This window comes from Dermacentor andersoni, chromosome 9 (assembly GCF_023375885.2).
Source record: "Dermacentor andersoni chromosome 9, qqDerAnde1_hic_scaffold, whole genome shotgun sequence".
In the NCBI taxonomy this organism is placed as follows: domain Eukaryota; kingdom Metazoa; phylum Arthropoda; class Arachnida; order Ixodida; family Ixodidae; genus Dermacentor; species Dermacentor andersoni.
Window position 1 is genome coordinate 112,506,138 of NC_092822.1, and position 15,906 is coordinate 112,522,043.

General features: G+C 51.7%; 2 protein-coding genes across 2 annotated transcripts in view; one reads left to right on the forward strand and one right to left on the reverse strand.

Annotated features, from left to right (window-relative positions):
* Positions 1-438: 438 nt before the first annotated feature.
* LOC140213346 (uncharacterized) lies at positions 439-4,570 on the forward strand. The gene is made up of 3 exons (XM_072284597.1): positions 439-897; positions 1,375-2,095; positions 2,814-4,570. Exons 1-3 carry the CDS (start codon positions 439-441, stop codon positions 4,568-4,570), a joined length of 2,937 nt encoding a protein of 978 aa, XP_072140698.1.
* Positions 4,571-6,223: 1,653 nt separating this feature from the next.
* Positions 6,224-15,906, reverse strand: part of LOC126529603 (ATP-binding cassette sub-family C member 3-like) — a 68,535-nt gene continuing 58,852 nt past the window's right edge. The window contains exon 11 of the mRNA XM_055070041.2: positions 6,224-6,822. Within this exon, the coding sequence (XP_054926016.2) occupies positions 6,672-6,822 (151 nt within the window). The 3' untranslated portion in view covers positions 6,224-6,671. The remainder of the gene's footprint in view (positions 6,823-15,906) is intronic.

Sequence of the window (15,906 nt, forward strand, 5' to 3'; positions counted from 1 at the left end):
ACGCAGAACAAAGCTGCGCCTACTTGGTTGGTATACACGGGTATACCAGCCCGTTCTGTGGTACATTCACTCGGGGCACATAGGCCCTTTGTATCTGCGGCGACACACTCCGCGCATATTTCTGCGCACCCTCCGTCTTCTTATCATCTGGCCCAGCATAACACAGCTGCACGCTGGACTGCATGGTCGATAAAACATAGCGCCACCGCCACGTCACCCGAGGTATGCGTCACCGACGGTGGCTATAAAAACAGGCTGCCTGGCTGAGAAAGACCGCTTTTCTACCTTCCGCTACTGGGACGAACGTAGCGTTGGTATGCCTGTCCACTGCCATTTAGTCAAATAAAGAATCGTTACGTTTTTATGTTGGGATTCGTCCTTCGGCAGACATGACATCCCACATCTGGTGACCCGGACAACGAACAACAACGCATCGCCATGGACGAACAAGACGCCCTTCAACGACAGCTGGAACTTCTCAACAGACAGCTTCACACGCAGCAAGAGGTGATCCAGAAGCAAGAGCAGCAGCTTCAGGAACGGCACGACCAGCTCAATGGTTCCGTGCAGCAGCATCCTGCCGGCTCCGCCGAGGATGTCACGACCCCGGCAGATGGCATCCCGCACGCTGCCCCGCACGGCGTCTGGCGTGTCGCTGTAAAGCTTCCGCCGTTTTGGGCCGACTCACCCGAGGTATGGTTCGCCCAAGTTGATGCCCAGTTCTCTCTCGCGCACATCACGCAAGACCGGACCCGCTACGACTATGTCGTCGCCCACCTCGATGCCCGCTACGCCAACGAGGTCCGGGATGTCCTTGCCAACCCACCAACGGCCAACCTTTACGAACACCTCAAGAGTGAACTCATTCGCCGCCTGTCACTCTCGGAAGACCAGAAGGTGCGACAACTTCAGTCAGCAGAACTTGCCGAGCTGCGAGCCTTCGCAGCTCCTCTGCCACATCTGTGCTCTCGCGGGCAACATGGAAGTCCAGGATTCGTTACTGCGAACTCTTTGGCTTCAACGACTTCCGCCGCACGTCCAGGGAATTCTGCAGGCTCATCTTACGCTACCTCTCGACCAACTTGCCGGGATCGCTGATCGTGTCATCGAGGTCTCCGTGCCGCCGTTGTCACCCACCGTTCAAGCTGTCGCCGCACCGCTGAACACCATGGAGCTTGCGCTCCGTATAGACGATATCAACCGACAGCTCAGCTCCACTCAATGACGACTGGATCAACACTTGCCGACGCGTCACTCGCAAAGCCGTTGCCAGAACACTACCCCGTCACAGCAGCCTGGTGACGACGACCGATGCTACTACCATCGACGCTTCGGGGACAGAGCACGACAATGTCGACCACCCTGCTCCGCTAGAAATCGGGCAAACGCCAACGGCAGCTCGTAGCCACGGCTGCGAGCTGCCAACCTGGAGGCCGTCGCATCTTTGTCACCGACCAAATTACGAAGCAGCTGTTCCTTGTAGACAGCGGTTCCGACATTTGCTGCTACCCGCGAGCCCATCTGCAAGGTCCCCGTCCTTCTACGTCTTTCGTGCTCAGCGCGGCAAACCAGTCCACAATCAAAACTTACGGCTCGCTCCGCCTGCACGTCCAGCTTAAAAACCTACGCCGTGATCTTCATTGGAATTTTGTCATCGCCGACGTCACCGAGCCAATCATCGGCTCAGACTTTTTGGCGCATTACAACCTCCTTCCGGACTGCCGCCACGACCGTCTCATCGACGCGACGACGGGACATTCCGCGCCAGGACAGCGAACGGCTACCCACCAGCCAAGCATCAAGGTACTCAGTGTCCAACATAATTCACCGTACCACGCCATCCTCGCCGAATTTCCCGGTTTGACGCGCCGCAGCGGGTTGCCACGTGATGTGCAACACACCACTGTGCACTACATCCAGACCACCCCAGGCCCCCCGGTTTTCCGTCGCGCCCGTCGCGTTGCCCCGGACCACATGCGCATAGTCAAAGCAGAGCTCGAAGCCATGCTCTGGGAGCGAATCGCCCGCCCCTCCGACGGCCCATGGGCCTCGCCACTTCACCTCGTCCCGAAGAAGACCGAAGGCTGGCGGCCCTGTGGGGACTACCGTGCCCTCAACGCCCGCACCATTCCGGACAGGAACCCCGTTCACCATATACAGGACTTCGCCCATTGCATTTCTGGCTGCCACGTTTTCCCCGTGCTAGACTTGGTCAAAGCCTACAGATACCCGTCAATCCAGACGACGTCCCAAAAACTGCAATCATTACTCCTTTCGACATGTTCGAGTTTCCCTTCATGAGCTTTCGCCTGAGGAACGCCGGTCAAACCTTTCAACGCTTCATCGACGAAGTCGTCAACGGCCTCGACTTCTGCTTCGTCTATCTTGACGACATATTGGTCTTTTCCCGCAACGCCGACGAACACGACAGGCACCTTCATCTGCTTTTCCAAGGCCTCGATGACCACGGCCCACTCGTCAATGTCCCAAAGAGCACGCTCGGCGCTTCAGTCGCCAAATTCCTCGGCCATGAAGTTTCATCAGAGGGAACTCGACCCTTACATCAACGCATCTCACACATGCAAAGTTGCACTCAACCAGCCACCGCTGAAGACCTTCGCCGTTTCCTCGGCATGCTGAACTTTTACAGGCATTTCTTGCCACACGCAGCCGAGTACCAGGCTCCCCTCCTGATGCCTTGGCTGGTCTACGAGGAAACCAACCCGTCACGTGGACACCGCCTTTAACGCAACTTTTCGAAAAATGCAAAGCAGCTCTTTGCACCGCCACCCTTCTCTCCCATCCTGTGACAGACGCCCCCTTGGGGCTCTTCACGGACGCCTCTAGCATCGCCGTAGGCGCCGCCCTGATGCAACGCGTAGACAACACCTGGCATCCCTTGGCGTTCTTCTCCAAGAAACTCTCAGCTCGCAAAACGATCCCTTCTGCGGCCAGTCCCACCGACGAAACCACGACCCCCGCCCCGTCGAGTTCGCCAGCTTACTACCGAGAACTTCTGGTGATATACGAAGCAGTTCAGCACTTTCGCCACATTCTCGAAGCAGGGCACTGCACTATCTACACCGACCATAAACCTCTGACCTACGCCTTTTCTCAACGCTGTGACAAACTCCCGCCGGTCCAGCAGAACCAGCTCTCGTTCATTGCCCAGTTTACCACCGACATCCAGCATGTCATCGGGAAGGACAACGTGGTCGCCGACGCGCTTTCACTTGTGGCAGCTATTAGCCCTTCGCAGATAACAGCTGATGTCCTCGCCAAGGCTCAGACTACGGACGCCGAACTGCAGGAGCTTCTTAAGGGCGGGTCCTCGCTACAGCTGCAGCAAGTCCCCATACCTGAATCGACAACGACTATCTACTGCGACATATCAACAGCACGAAGCAGGCCTTACGTGCCCCTTTCCCATCGCTGTGGCCTCTTTAACCAGCTACGTAACCTCAGCCATCCCGGCATACGCGCCTCTGCATGCCTCGTGGCCGACCGCTATGTCTGGCCCTCCATGCAGCCGGATTGCTGCACATGGGCGTGCTCCTGCATTCAATGCCAGCGCGCTAAAGTCACCAGGCATGTCACTTCACCACTCGGCGCATTCCCCCAGATCTCTGGTCGGTTTCAACACGTCCACCTTGATATCATAGGGCCCTTGCCTCCAGCTGGACGCTATTGCTACTGCCTCACCGCCATCGATCGGTACACCCGATGGCCTGAGGCATGGCCCCTCGAGGGAATCACTGCAGAAGACGTCGCCTCGGCCTTCTTCGCCGGTTCGATTGCCCGCTTCGGGCCCCCTCACCGCGTCACCACCGACCAAGGACGACAGTTCGAATCGCACCTTTTCCGGCTGCTCGGGCTGACCATTGGGTTCGAACGCTCGCGGACCACCAGCTACCACCCATGCGCCAATGGGATGATCGAGCGTTTTCACCGACAGTTCAAAGCAGCCATCATGTGCCACCCGGACTCAACCTGGCCTGAAGCCATCCCAGCCGTCACCCTAGGTCTTCGCGCCACCTTCAAGCCCGACATTCAGGCTACAGCCGCAGAGCTCGTCTACGGGGAACCCCTCCGTCTCCCAGGCGAATTTCTTGCTGCACCGCCATCCACCACCGCGACGTCAGATCCCACCGATTTCATCGCCCGGCTGCGACGCACCATCGCTGCCCTCCGCCCGTCACCTGCAGCTGACCACTGTAAGACCGCCCCCTTCGTCTTCAAGGATCTGGCAACGTGCTCGCACACTTTTCTCCGCGACGACCCCGTCGGCCGGCCTTTACAGCCACCTTACAGCGGACCCCACCCAGTTCTCCGTCGCGACGACAAAACCTTCACCCTGCGCATTAAAGGGAACGCCGTCCGGGTCTCTATCGACCAGCTGAAGCCGGCCTACACAGATTACGCCGAACCAGGGAATACCAGTGCATTCACAGACGTCCATCCACGACCGCCGACATCGCAGCCTCCTTCTGTCACTACACGCAGCGGACGTCGGGTACGCTGCCCAGATATTTACAAGCCCCTGACGGCTCTCCACTCCGCGGGAGGGTGATGTGGCGACACACTGCCCGCATATTTCTGCGCACCCTCCGTCTTCTTATCATCTGGCCCAGCGTAACACAGCTGCACGCTGGACTGCATGGTCGATAAAACATAGCGCCACCGCCACGTCACCCGAGGTATGCGTCACCGACGGTGGCTATAAAAACAGGCTGCCTGACTCAGAAAGACCGCTTTTCTTCCTTCCGCTGCTGGAACGAACGTAGCGTTGGTATGCCCGTCCGCTGCCATCGTTAGTCGAATAAAGAATCGTTACGTTTTTATGTCGAGATTCGTCTTTCGGCAGACATGACATCCCACATATCCATAGCCAAAAATATATCCGACGAGAAAACGTTCGGCCTAACATGGGGGTTTTTCCGGGAATCAACCATGGTTCTTAATGTTTTTGGTCTGATATCTTTTTGAGAGAGCGGTAATGCCGAATTTTAATGAAATTAGTATTATTTGCCTTCTGTAGGCGTTTTGTGTCTGTCTGTCTGTCGGTCCGTCTATCTATCTATCTATCTATCTATCTATCTATGCTGACGCCAGCCCACTCGTCCAAATTGGATTCCAGCTTGGGCCAAACATACGTTCTCGTGATCGTTATACCGTCGCGGTCTTTAAATCGTCGTCATTCCAGCTTCGTCATCCGATTCTCGTCATGCGGTCATCGTCACGCCATCATCGTCATAGAGTTGTCATGCATTCATCGTCATATTGCCACGCGTGCTTCTTTACCTTTCCCAATGACCATCTTTCGGCGGCTAACAAATGCTAAAAATCATCGCCCAGCGCAAGACGCGCCTTTCTCTATCGGAAGTTTCTCGAATGTTATTGCTGGTTCTACCGGTTGCTTACGTTGGCACTGAGCCCCTGTAATCAGATTGCGTGTACGACGAGAACAGTAGTGTACGTTCCAGAAATTGCACGAGCAATTACGCTGGAAGGTCCAATGAGAAATAGCCGACACGTCTAACCCGCACGTGAGAGTTTCGACGATCATTGAGCGTGCTCACCGCTATCACTGCGCTGAGTGTTATTTGTTTTTCTGTGTACATATTCGCCGTTGAACAGTTAGCTTCGTGTTGTTCACAATCAATACAACGTGACAATAGACAGTTTTAGAATAGCGTTTGTCACCTTAAGTACGTTAAACGTAAGCACATTTGCAGGGCGTTACGGAGCGCGTTCTTTCAGGTCTTTTGTTTACCGCACGGAAACTCAGATGTAAAGAAGACGTTATAGAATAGGGCGCCGTCTGGTGCCTAGTGCCAAACGTATCTAAGCCAAGGCGATTCATTAGCAACCATCCTGCTGTTGGTATGGGGAAGCATCTCGTTAGGCCTGCGGGTGCCAGAATCGCCGAACGATCTCAGAAAATGGACGCGCTATGCGCTGATAACTAACCTTTCAGGTGAGTTTAGCGAAAGCGAAAGCTCATTACAATAGTTACTGGCAATCAATGCGACTGAGAGCGTAGTCATCACAAAAATTCACGCTGAAGCGGGAGCCACGGGGGCCGCCATGTTCGTCAACGCCATTTGTTAGCGTACGTACGTAAACATTAGGAGCGTTAAACTCGCCAAATAACGTACGTTATCGCGCACGTAAAGCGCAGAAACCTAATAACGTTCCGCGCTTGCGCAGTGAGGACGACGCTATTTCTTTACGTACGTAATGCTTTTATTTTCGGTTGCAAACGCTAAACTAAAATTGTCTAATATCATAGCCGTGATGACGTCTTTGTTATTCCCCCACCGTCACTCCAGCTTAGTCATGTGATTCTCGTCATCCCGACGACATCACGGTGTCGTCGCCATGCCGTCACCACCCTACAGTGGTCGTCCCATATTTGTCGTCACGCCACTGCCGGCACAACCCTTGTCGTCATCTATTGTGCGAAATAAAGCAAATATTTCGCAATTTGTTACCTCAAAAATGAATCTTTTCTGCATCAGACTTAATTTGAAAACTCTCGAAAGTAAGTATTCGTTGCGATGTAAACATCTAGTGGGTTTTTTGTTAGCTGCCTCGTGTTTTTGGTATGTAAGCACCATCAATACGCACTGCACTTCAGTATTTTCTGACGAACACACATTATTAGTTTATCACAAAAAAGCCGTGATCAGGTTCGAGTTTTTTGTAGCACTACAAATGCCAGCTTCGACGGCCATGCTGTAGAACGCAGATGATGAGTCGGAGAGGAGCGCGCTCACGGAGTCGAATTCCTTGACTTTCCCTTCTTCCAGAACCAGAATCCTACGAAAAATAAAAAAAATATGTATCTGTCAACACGCAAAAGCACAAGATATGGGTAAGTAAGTCGCGACAGATTCTCAACAGTCATAAGCTGACTTACATTCAGATTTTCAACCACACATTAATTCCTGCTCTTTCATAGACATTCAGTTAGAGGTCGTGCACCAGTAGTCCAGTAGCTATGTCGCTGCACTGCTAACCTCGCAGTCGCGGGCTCGATCCCGGTGGTGGAGGCCGAATTGCGATGGGGGCGAAATGCGAAAACGCTGCTGTGCTTACACTTATGTCCATTTTAAGGAAACCCACTTTGTCAATATGTTAATGTGACGGTTCGCTTCGTGAACGCCGGTGACGCACAAGCGTATGGGTGCTATAGCGCACACGAAGCTACGGCTCTAGTGCGCCTACACTGTAAAATCATTTACACCCTTAAACATGAAAAAGTGTAAATGTGTGTATAACTCACACCCTTAGGGTGGGATTTGTATAACCAACACCCGAAGGGTGTGAGTTATAGACACATTTACGCCCTTTTCCACGTTTAAGGGTGTAAATTATTTTACAGTGTTGATGCCTAGACGGTCCTTATCGCAGATTGTTTTCAAGGTACGGCTCGCGCGGCCGCAGCATACGCAGCAGCCGGCGGAGCAGAATGCCCCTTCCTTACCCCGTCCCAGCGCGCACAGGCAAACATCACACTCGATGACTGCGGACACTCGTTGTAACAACACTGGCGGGAGGAAGCGCGGCATCAGCGAGTGAAGTGACCTTCGTGGTATTCATCACTTCAACACAAACTGAGCGGCGAGAACACAGCATGCGCAAGGGTATGAGCCGTTCGCGAATCTAATTAATTATGTGGTTTTACGTGCCAAAACCACTTTCTAATTATCAGGCACGCCGTAGTAGAGGACTCCGGAAATTTTGACCACCTGGGGTTCTTCAACGTACACCTAAGTCTAAGCACACGGGTGTTTTCGCATTTCGCCCCCATCTAAATGCGGCCGCCGTGGCCAGGATTCGATCCCGCGACCTCGTGCTCAGCAGCCTAACACCATAGCCACTGAGCAACCACGGCAGGTTGCTCGCGAATCTAGACACTGCCGCCAACGCAGATCTTTTTCAGGATACGGCCAGCGAGATCGCGCGTGGCTGCGCAATACGCAGTTCCTGCCAGGGTACAACGCATTAGCTTCCCTGCTTTCCACTCGCACGCGCGACATTGAGCCGGCAACCTCGGCTCGCCATCACACGCTATCACTCGCGCATACAACATACGGCGCGCAGGGTTGATGTTATCACGATTCGAACCCCGCACGCTCCTTCCTCAGGCAGCACCCGCGGCAACTGCCAGAGGAGGTCAAACCAGTGCGCCTCCGCCTACCCTACTCCGCGACGCTTCGCCTTTTTTCTCCTTCCCTTCTTCGCTCTACGTTACCTAGACTTCCATCCAGGTGGCACTGCTTCGCCGCTCGCTCACATCGATCCACAGTGGAGGAAAAGAACTAGGAAGCTTACCAGCAAGCATGCGGCCTGTAGGGTGGGCAACACAGCAACGAAGGTCAAGCGGAAAGTCAGAGAGGCTGAAATAATCTCATGGGTGGCGGCAATGGAAAAGAAACCTGCCATGAGTAACTTCATAAGAGGAAAAAAAGAAATCAGGAAAGAAACAATTTATGATAAGTCAAATGGAAGCTCATTACTTTTCGAAGCGAGAGGGGGTTCCCTTAGAACACGCACCTATAAAGCGAGATAAAAGAAGGAAGAACAAGCATGTGCTTGCTGTGGTAAAGCTAGGGAAACTATGGAGCATGTTTTATTAGAATGTGAAGATGTGTACCCAGCGGTCGATTTAGGCACCACTGGCCTCCTTGAAGCCATTGGGTTCAGCGGGAGCAGTGGTAAAGTAAACATGTCCTCAATAGGCATTAGTAAGAGGCGATTGGAGGATTGGTGGAAGAAAAATGGGGAAACGACAAAAGACGGAGACGTACAAGAGCACAGCTCGAACTAGGGCATCAGAAAATTTGGGTGTAGTAGTTCATAGTGTTCTGTTTTTTTTAACCTCGGTAGGACATTAGGCAGTATAATAGCAAGAGCTTGGTGGCGCAACCCACCGCCCCGTTCCAAAGGAGATGCTCACATCCATCCATCCATCCATCCACCCATCCATCCTCACCGCGCTTCTTCGTACTTTTCCTGGCGCGCGATTAGCTTCTCCACCTCGTGGCACTTTCGTCCTCCGGCGCTCGCTTCCTTCGCGGCTTGAAACATCGCATCGTCGGTGTCACTGGCGCCGGGCCAAATACGCTTGCGCGTAAAAAATTAATCTGGAGCTCTTCATTGCGCCGTGCCTCATAATACTATCGTTGTTCTGGCACGTAAATCTCCGAAATATTATTTTATATTTTAGATGTCATTTGTCGCCTTTTCCAGTCTAAACTAGAGTTACAGTGTAGGTTCCCTTTGGGTGCCAGAGTTGCACCATGGTACGCCACCTCAGGGTCTAAGGTTAAGGGGAAAGGCACTGGACGTACGCATAGGAGCCGCACTCGTGCGGCAATAGAGAGGTTTACCTTTTCCGGTATTCGGGTAAACGCTGGCGGACGGGGCGGAGGCATAAACGGGAGCGACCTGCAGGGTGCAGTAACCTGGTGGCGCAGAGCTCAGACAGACAAAAACAGCTAATATTGCATTAACCAAGTGTATTCTACTTGGCTGCCGGTGTAAATTTTCGGTACTGGTGTAGTCGTGTTCCTGCCAGAAATTTACACCCGTAGGAAAATAAAATACACTCGGTTACTGCATTGTTAGCTGTTTTTGTCTATTTTAGCGCTGCGCCACTAGGTGGATGCACCATGCAGGCCGCTTTAAAATTTGTCAATTTTCCAAAAGTAGCGCCATTCTTAGATCTTTCCGCCACCCCGCTCTCCCTGACGTTTCCTCCTCCACGCCTCCTGTTGCCCCAGCCGCCTGCGCTGCCCCAGTGGCCAATCTGTGTTGCGTGGAAGCAGGCGCCGCGCTTTTGTATACTTTGTTTCTCTCCCGCGTGCTCCTACCGCCATTATTGGACCTGCGCGAGGAAAGTACGGGCAAACGGACTGATCGAGTGCGTTAGCGGAACAAATCGAGTGTGTTAGGGATGAAAACTGAATTGTAATACCGTGCTGCTGCGCCGTCGGTTGCCGCAACCGACACAGCGACGGCAACAGGCTTCTTTTGTTACCATCTGGCGAGAGCAACGCACAAAGAAGAAAAGTGTGGATACATAGGATCGGGCGGGCTGACTTCGACGAAGTGGCAAAAAACGCATGGCTTTGTGAAGTGCCACGGTTCCTCACAACCTATTATTTTGAGCCTAGTCCACGCCTGCCGCTTCGTAAAAGTGTATGTGTACATGTTGTGCATGCTTTTAGCACATTTAAGCTGACTTTCTTTCGAATTTGCTTTTGTTTCATGTAGTTTCGTCTTGCGGCAAAAGCTTACGCATCTGTAGCTGGCCTGTGACATAAAAGCGACTTTATTCATGCTTTGTTTTGAGCTCCACCAGAGGTTATCATATTTTCGACGCTTTTGCAATGCTCACTCTGACTTACAGATGCAGTCGTTTATCTTCGAATGTACGCCCCCATGTATTGATTTGGTTTGTGGTGATTAAGGTTTTTAACGTCCGGATGAGACTGAAGCTATGAGAGAGGTCGTAGTCGATGGCTCCAAATAACGTTATGTAGGTCGCCCGGGGATGTTTAACGTGCACTTTGATCGCAGTTGTACGTGGGCCGGTAAATTCCTCGTTGGCGTTGCGTAATTCTCGCGTGGGCGCGGTAGTGCTGAGCTAGAAGTTGGCGCCTCGGCGTTATTGTATTTCTTTATTAGATTTTATTTACTAGTTGTAACAACGTGTCGTTATTTTGTATTATTGAAGGCGCCTTCAGGGCATCAAAGCGGCAACGGGAACACTTGTAATGTCAAATGCTCTCCAAAGGTCTCTGTTAGCCGTTACATGTGCACTCCTGAGGCAGTACTTGCAAAAGAATATACATATCGTCGCGATTACCAAAGCACTCCGCAACGAAAAAAGCGCCCCGCGACTGCTGCAACATACCGCGCCCGTGCGAGAATTACGGAACACAAACGAGGAATGTCTCCACGGCCCTCTTGTATTTCGTCAGTATCCCGGCTGCTGCCGGACGCGTCCTCAATATTGGAGGCATGAGCGGCGGCTACTCGCACCTTTTTTGTGCAGGATTATAATGACCGAGAAAGGCCGCAAAGGACCGCAGGCCAGCTTGTAAGGATTAACATTTTAGATTATGGGGTTTTACGTGCCAAAACCACTTTCTGATTATGAGGCACGCCGTAGTGGAGGACTCCGGAAATTTCGACCACCTGGGGTTCTTTAACGTGCACCTAAATCTAAGTACACGGGTGTTTTCGCATTTCGCCCCCATCGATATGCGGCCGCCGTGGCCGGGATTCGATCCCGCGACCTCGTGCTCAGCAGCCCAACACCATAGCCACTGAGCAACCACGGCGGGTAGGATTAACATTTTCATTGCTTAACGTTAACATTTTTGTGCGTCCGATTAAATAAATCGGTATCGCATGCGTCATATGCGGTGTATGTGAACCTACGAAATCACGTACACACACTTTCACGCTGTCAAAACCTGAAACTATGGTATCTACGCGCGTGTTTGAGCACACCGCGTGCATGCATCGTGTTTCAGCAGCACGAACTGTCAACGTGCGCGTGCTTTACGCCTTAAAAAATGGTCCTTTTCTCTATTTTTTCCGCAATTGAAAGACTACATTCTTAAGGCCAATTGCCGACTGACGAAGCATCACCTCGATTGAAAAAACTGCTCTGCAGGGCTCGACTGAAGTTCTCCGCGGATTTCTTCCGGTAGTGTGTTAGCCTTCATCTGCTACGGCAGGGCAAGCACGGGCGGCGCCACCGTCGAGGCCGCGCCGAGCGGAGGAGGAGGAAAGTGGTTGGCGCTACTTTTGGAGATTGAGGGGTTTTAGGCCACTCCTGTTTACGCCTCCGCCTCCGTCTGCGTTTACCCGAATACCGGACAAGCTAAAGCTCCCTAATGCCAGCAGCGCTTTTTAACTATAGCGTTAAGGAGCCCGTGTCGCAGAAAATCCGGCGTTGCCGCCCGGCGCAAGCGTCGGCGTCCGGGGTCTGGTGTCGGACGTCGTTCCGGCAACAATATTTTCCAATCCCTCATACCCAGGCCACCCATGTGACGCAACGAATGTAGCGAACTAATTCAATTTATCAAGCTAAAATATATGAAAAAGTCGTAAACTACGACATACACACAACCTACAGGCGTGATAGCACTCGCATTGAAACCTGATTGTACGAGAAAACATAATTCTGTTGCGCAAAAACTCAAAGAAACCCCTTTTCCAGCGTTTCCACAAAATCACAGACCGACCGCGGCGTCCGCCATTTGTGCACGCCGGCGCGTGGGTGTCTCGGCGGCCACGGTACGGCGCGCCTGGTTCCTTGCAATACCTCCAGCTGGCACTCGCCTTCGTCTCATCGCGGCCCACGCAAGGGGCCGTGTCTACCACAAAGCCCGCCTTCGCGCACAGCGTACGCGGCCAGCGTTTCCCGGTAAAGATTACGGTTACATACGCCGGGAAACGTGAGGAGTAGTCAAGGAACATTGAATGTGATCGCGTTCCACTTTTCGAGGCGAAGCTTAAGCGTCCTCCCAATTGTTTTCCTATTTTTACTTTCTTTTCATTCTTTGTCATTTTTCAGATACAAGTCGATCGCTCACTTAATGACTACAAGACTAGATTTTTCCCTTGCGTGCCTTATTATCTAACGATTACTGAAAATGCAGCGTGTGACAAACACGTATCGGCGCATAGTGGCAGCATCTGTGAGCATTTCCACTTTCCATATCGTCAAATAAAAAGCAAAGCTTTCATATATTACCTATAATTCTTATAAGGCATGCATGTGACCACGGCTTGCGACAGCTGAAAGACTTTAATGTGCGTATTCGATAAACAGCGCTGTCACGTCGAACATTCTCTTTGCTTAAACTAGGCAAGGTTATCTTTACCGGCTAAGAAATGTTCAAAGTTATCGCTCAGCCCAAGGCGGGCCTGTCTGTATCCTGTTACGAATGGCCTGCGGAGCCTGACGATCTAGAGGAGAAGAGACTGCCGAACCCTCGCAGCCCGCTGCGGCGGACTCGCTTTGTAAGAACGACAATGCGCCGCGTCAACCATCGGCGCCGGCATGTCTACTGCGGCGACTCGCTTTGTAAGGACGACAATGCACCACGTCAACAGCCCATCGGCGCCAGCATGTTTACTGCGGCGACTCGGTTTGTAAGGACGACAATGCACCACGTCAACAGCCCATCGTCGACGCCATGTCTAGACGCGGTCGGCAGACCAAGTATTGTTAGTGGGTTCGCTGTCGCCGTCTTGGTTTGGTTGGAGCGGGAGAACTCCTGGACGAAGATGTTTTGCGGTGTGGTCTCACGGGTCCCAGAAGTGGTCAGTCAATGGACAGACGCGGCGGCCACTGTCTGCGGGGTCAGCTCTGGGATCAAAGAGGCGCCTGCTCGGGTCAAGACCTCTGTCTGCGAGAACCCTCTCACCTCAGTGTGTTCAGTGAAGCCTGTGCGGCAGTGAGTGTGTAAACCCTACCCCTAAAAGGCGGATCGGCTACGATAACATTGGACGCTCCCATTGGTCGAAGCTGGAACAGTCGTTTTCCCTCACCTGGCAATATAGGGAGGACAGTGTATTTAAGCAGCCGTTGTCGGCTGTTCAGTCTGCATTCTCTTTCACTCAGGCTCGACTGATGAACTGTAACGTTCTAATGTAGATTTTTAAGAAATCCGATATTCGTCGTTCTTGACGAGAATAAGTCCTTCCCTTCAACAACGTCCTCAGCGTGGATGAGTTGGACGACGGCATGGGCCAGCTACCATCTATTTCATGCCCGACCCCAATCTTTAGAACCTGAGGTTTCTCAAATATTATCGCTGGTTCTAGCCATTGTCTGTCGTCACCGAATCTTGTGTAATCTCATTGCACGCGCGACGAGAATTGTGTTGTACTTTCTAAAAGGCACGCGGGCAACAGCAATAATGCTGGAGCCTTCGGCGAGTAATGCATAAAAGCCGACGCGCTTGACCAACACCGCGGTGCACAAGGCCTGTTCACTCCTATCGATGACGTCATGCTACCTGGTCCCACAGCCACAGAATCTAATGGGGATGCTTCCGAGCACGCTGTGGTGATTTTGACGTCACTACTTTCGTCATGCCAGCCTTGGCAACGGAAATTTCTGGCCAGGTAGCATGACGTCATGGATAGGAATGAACAGACCTTGCACTATGTAAGTGCTGTTTGCTCGACCCGCAGATCAGATTCACGATCGCCGACTATGCTCGCCGATTTCGTTGTGCCTAAGTTTTGCTTGTTTTAGTGTACACAAGTTCGCCCAATAAAGAGTTCAGTTCGTAACTCACAGTTCTGACGCTGCGTCATTCGTCATCGTCACTACAACGCAACAATACGATCCAGTGCACTCGTACATTGTTTGCATTGACCCCCCTTGCAAAACGACAATGATCCTAACAATTCCAGCACATCCTTGACCCGTCTTACACGTCACGGACTGACGCAAGTTCTGCTGCGCCGTGCATTGAAAAAGGAACAGAAAGCACTACTTTTAACATTCCGTCATACTGCAAGAGTTGTCAGTGCGTCGTACGACATTGATTCCGCAACATAAGCGAGAAAAATTTCTCGGCCAGCAGCTTAAAAGAGCAAGCAACAAGAGTAATAAACATAATATTTCTACGAAAACCCGGAAACCATTTGTGGCAATAGGTACGATTGGGTGGATGTCTCATTTTCCCTTTAATGAGAGTAATAACAAAGTCGCGGTCAACTGCGGTTGGTTGGCCGGCTCCTGCGGAGTGTTGGCGTGGCCGCGAAGTGTTGGCTTCTCCGCAGTGCAGTGTAACCCGTTTTGACAATGTGATGGCGCCAGAATCGCTGGAGTCTGGCTCCCTAAAGGGAGCCTATGCAGTAACTCTAGTGCCAACTATATGTGCTTGAGAAATAGTAGTTTAAAACAGAACCAGCGTGTTACAGCAGCGACCGCACTAAGTGGAATGTGCAGTTGAAATGCAAGTGCGCTAATAACTGCTCTATCGCGAAGCTTTGTCGTCTGGCAACTAACGCGGCTTTGAGTACAGCACGAATTCGCGGGAAGAGTTCGTGGCTGTGCATATATATTTCGCATTGTGTAATGGACAATATATCCTTGGGTGAGAACGACGCTTCGTGCAGCGCAAACATGTTGCTCTTGAAAAAATGGCGGTGTCAGTTAGGGAGTCAGCTGCTGTCGCTGGCAAGTGAGTACAGACATGGAAAACTAGATTAAGCTTGATTATTCTCCTTATATTAACGCAAAAAACGTTTGTATAGATAAAAACAGTACTCACGCTTTAATTTAGAGATTTGACAAATGAAAATAGAGCTAGCAAGGTCATAAGTTTAAAGTTAGGGCTAGTGACTGTGCATTCGCTGTGCAGCTGGTTTGAAATAAACGCTGGCGTTTCCTTGGTTCACCTGTACGATAAACCTTTATTGTTTCACCTCACTATGCAATCATATTGCTTACGGACATCGTTACCCGCCGTGGTTGCTCAGAGGCTATGCTGTTGGGCTGCTAAGCACGAGGTCGCGGGATCTAATGCCGGTCATGGCGGCCTCATTTGGATGGGGGCGAAATGCGAGAACACCCGTGTACTTAGATTAGGTGTACGTTAGGGAACCCCACGTGGTCCAAATTTCAGGACCCCACTAAAGCGTGCCTCATAATCAGAAAATGGTTTTGGCACGTAAAACCCCACGGTTTAATTTAATTTTGTACCGACGTTGTTTTATTATGGCAATTATGGCGGATACCATACGGTTGCCCATTTCAATGATTGAGTGCTATGGGTAGCTGTTCCTCTAGACTTAGTTGTTCACTCCATGACGCCGACCGCCATTCATCTTAACGCGCGACAGTGCTGCCACATTATA

What these genes read in the sequence shown, in the direction of transcription:
- LOC140213346 (XM_072284597.1), top strand. Translation starts at nt 439, where the DNA reads ATGGACGAACAAGACGCCCTTCAACGACAGCTGGAACTTCTCAACAGA. An exon ending in CACTCTCGGAAGACCAGAAG is followed by an intron (nt 898 to 1,374) that starts GTGCGACAACTT and finishes CTGCTCCGCTAG; the next exon opens with AAATCGGGCAAACGCCAACG. An exon ending in GACCGAAGGCTGGCGGCCCT is followed by an intron (nt 2,096 to 2,813) that starts GTGGGGACTACC and finishes ATCCTGTGACAG; the next exon opens with ACGCCCCCTTGGGGCTCTTC.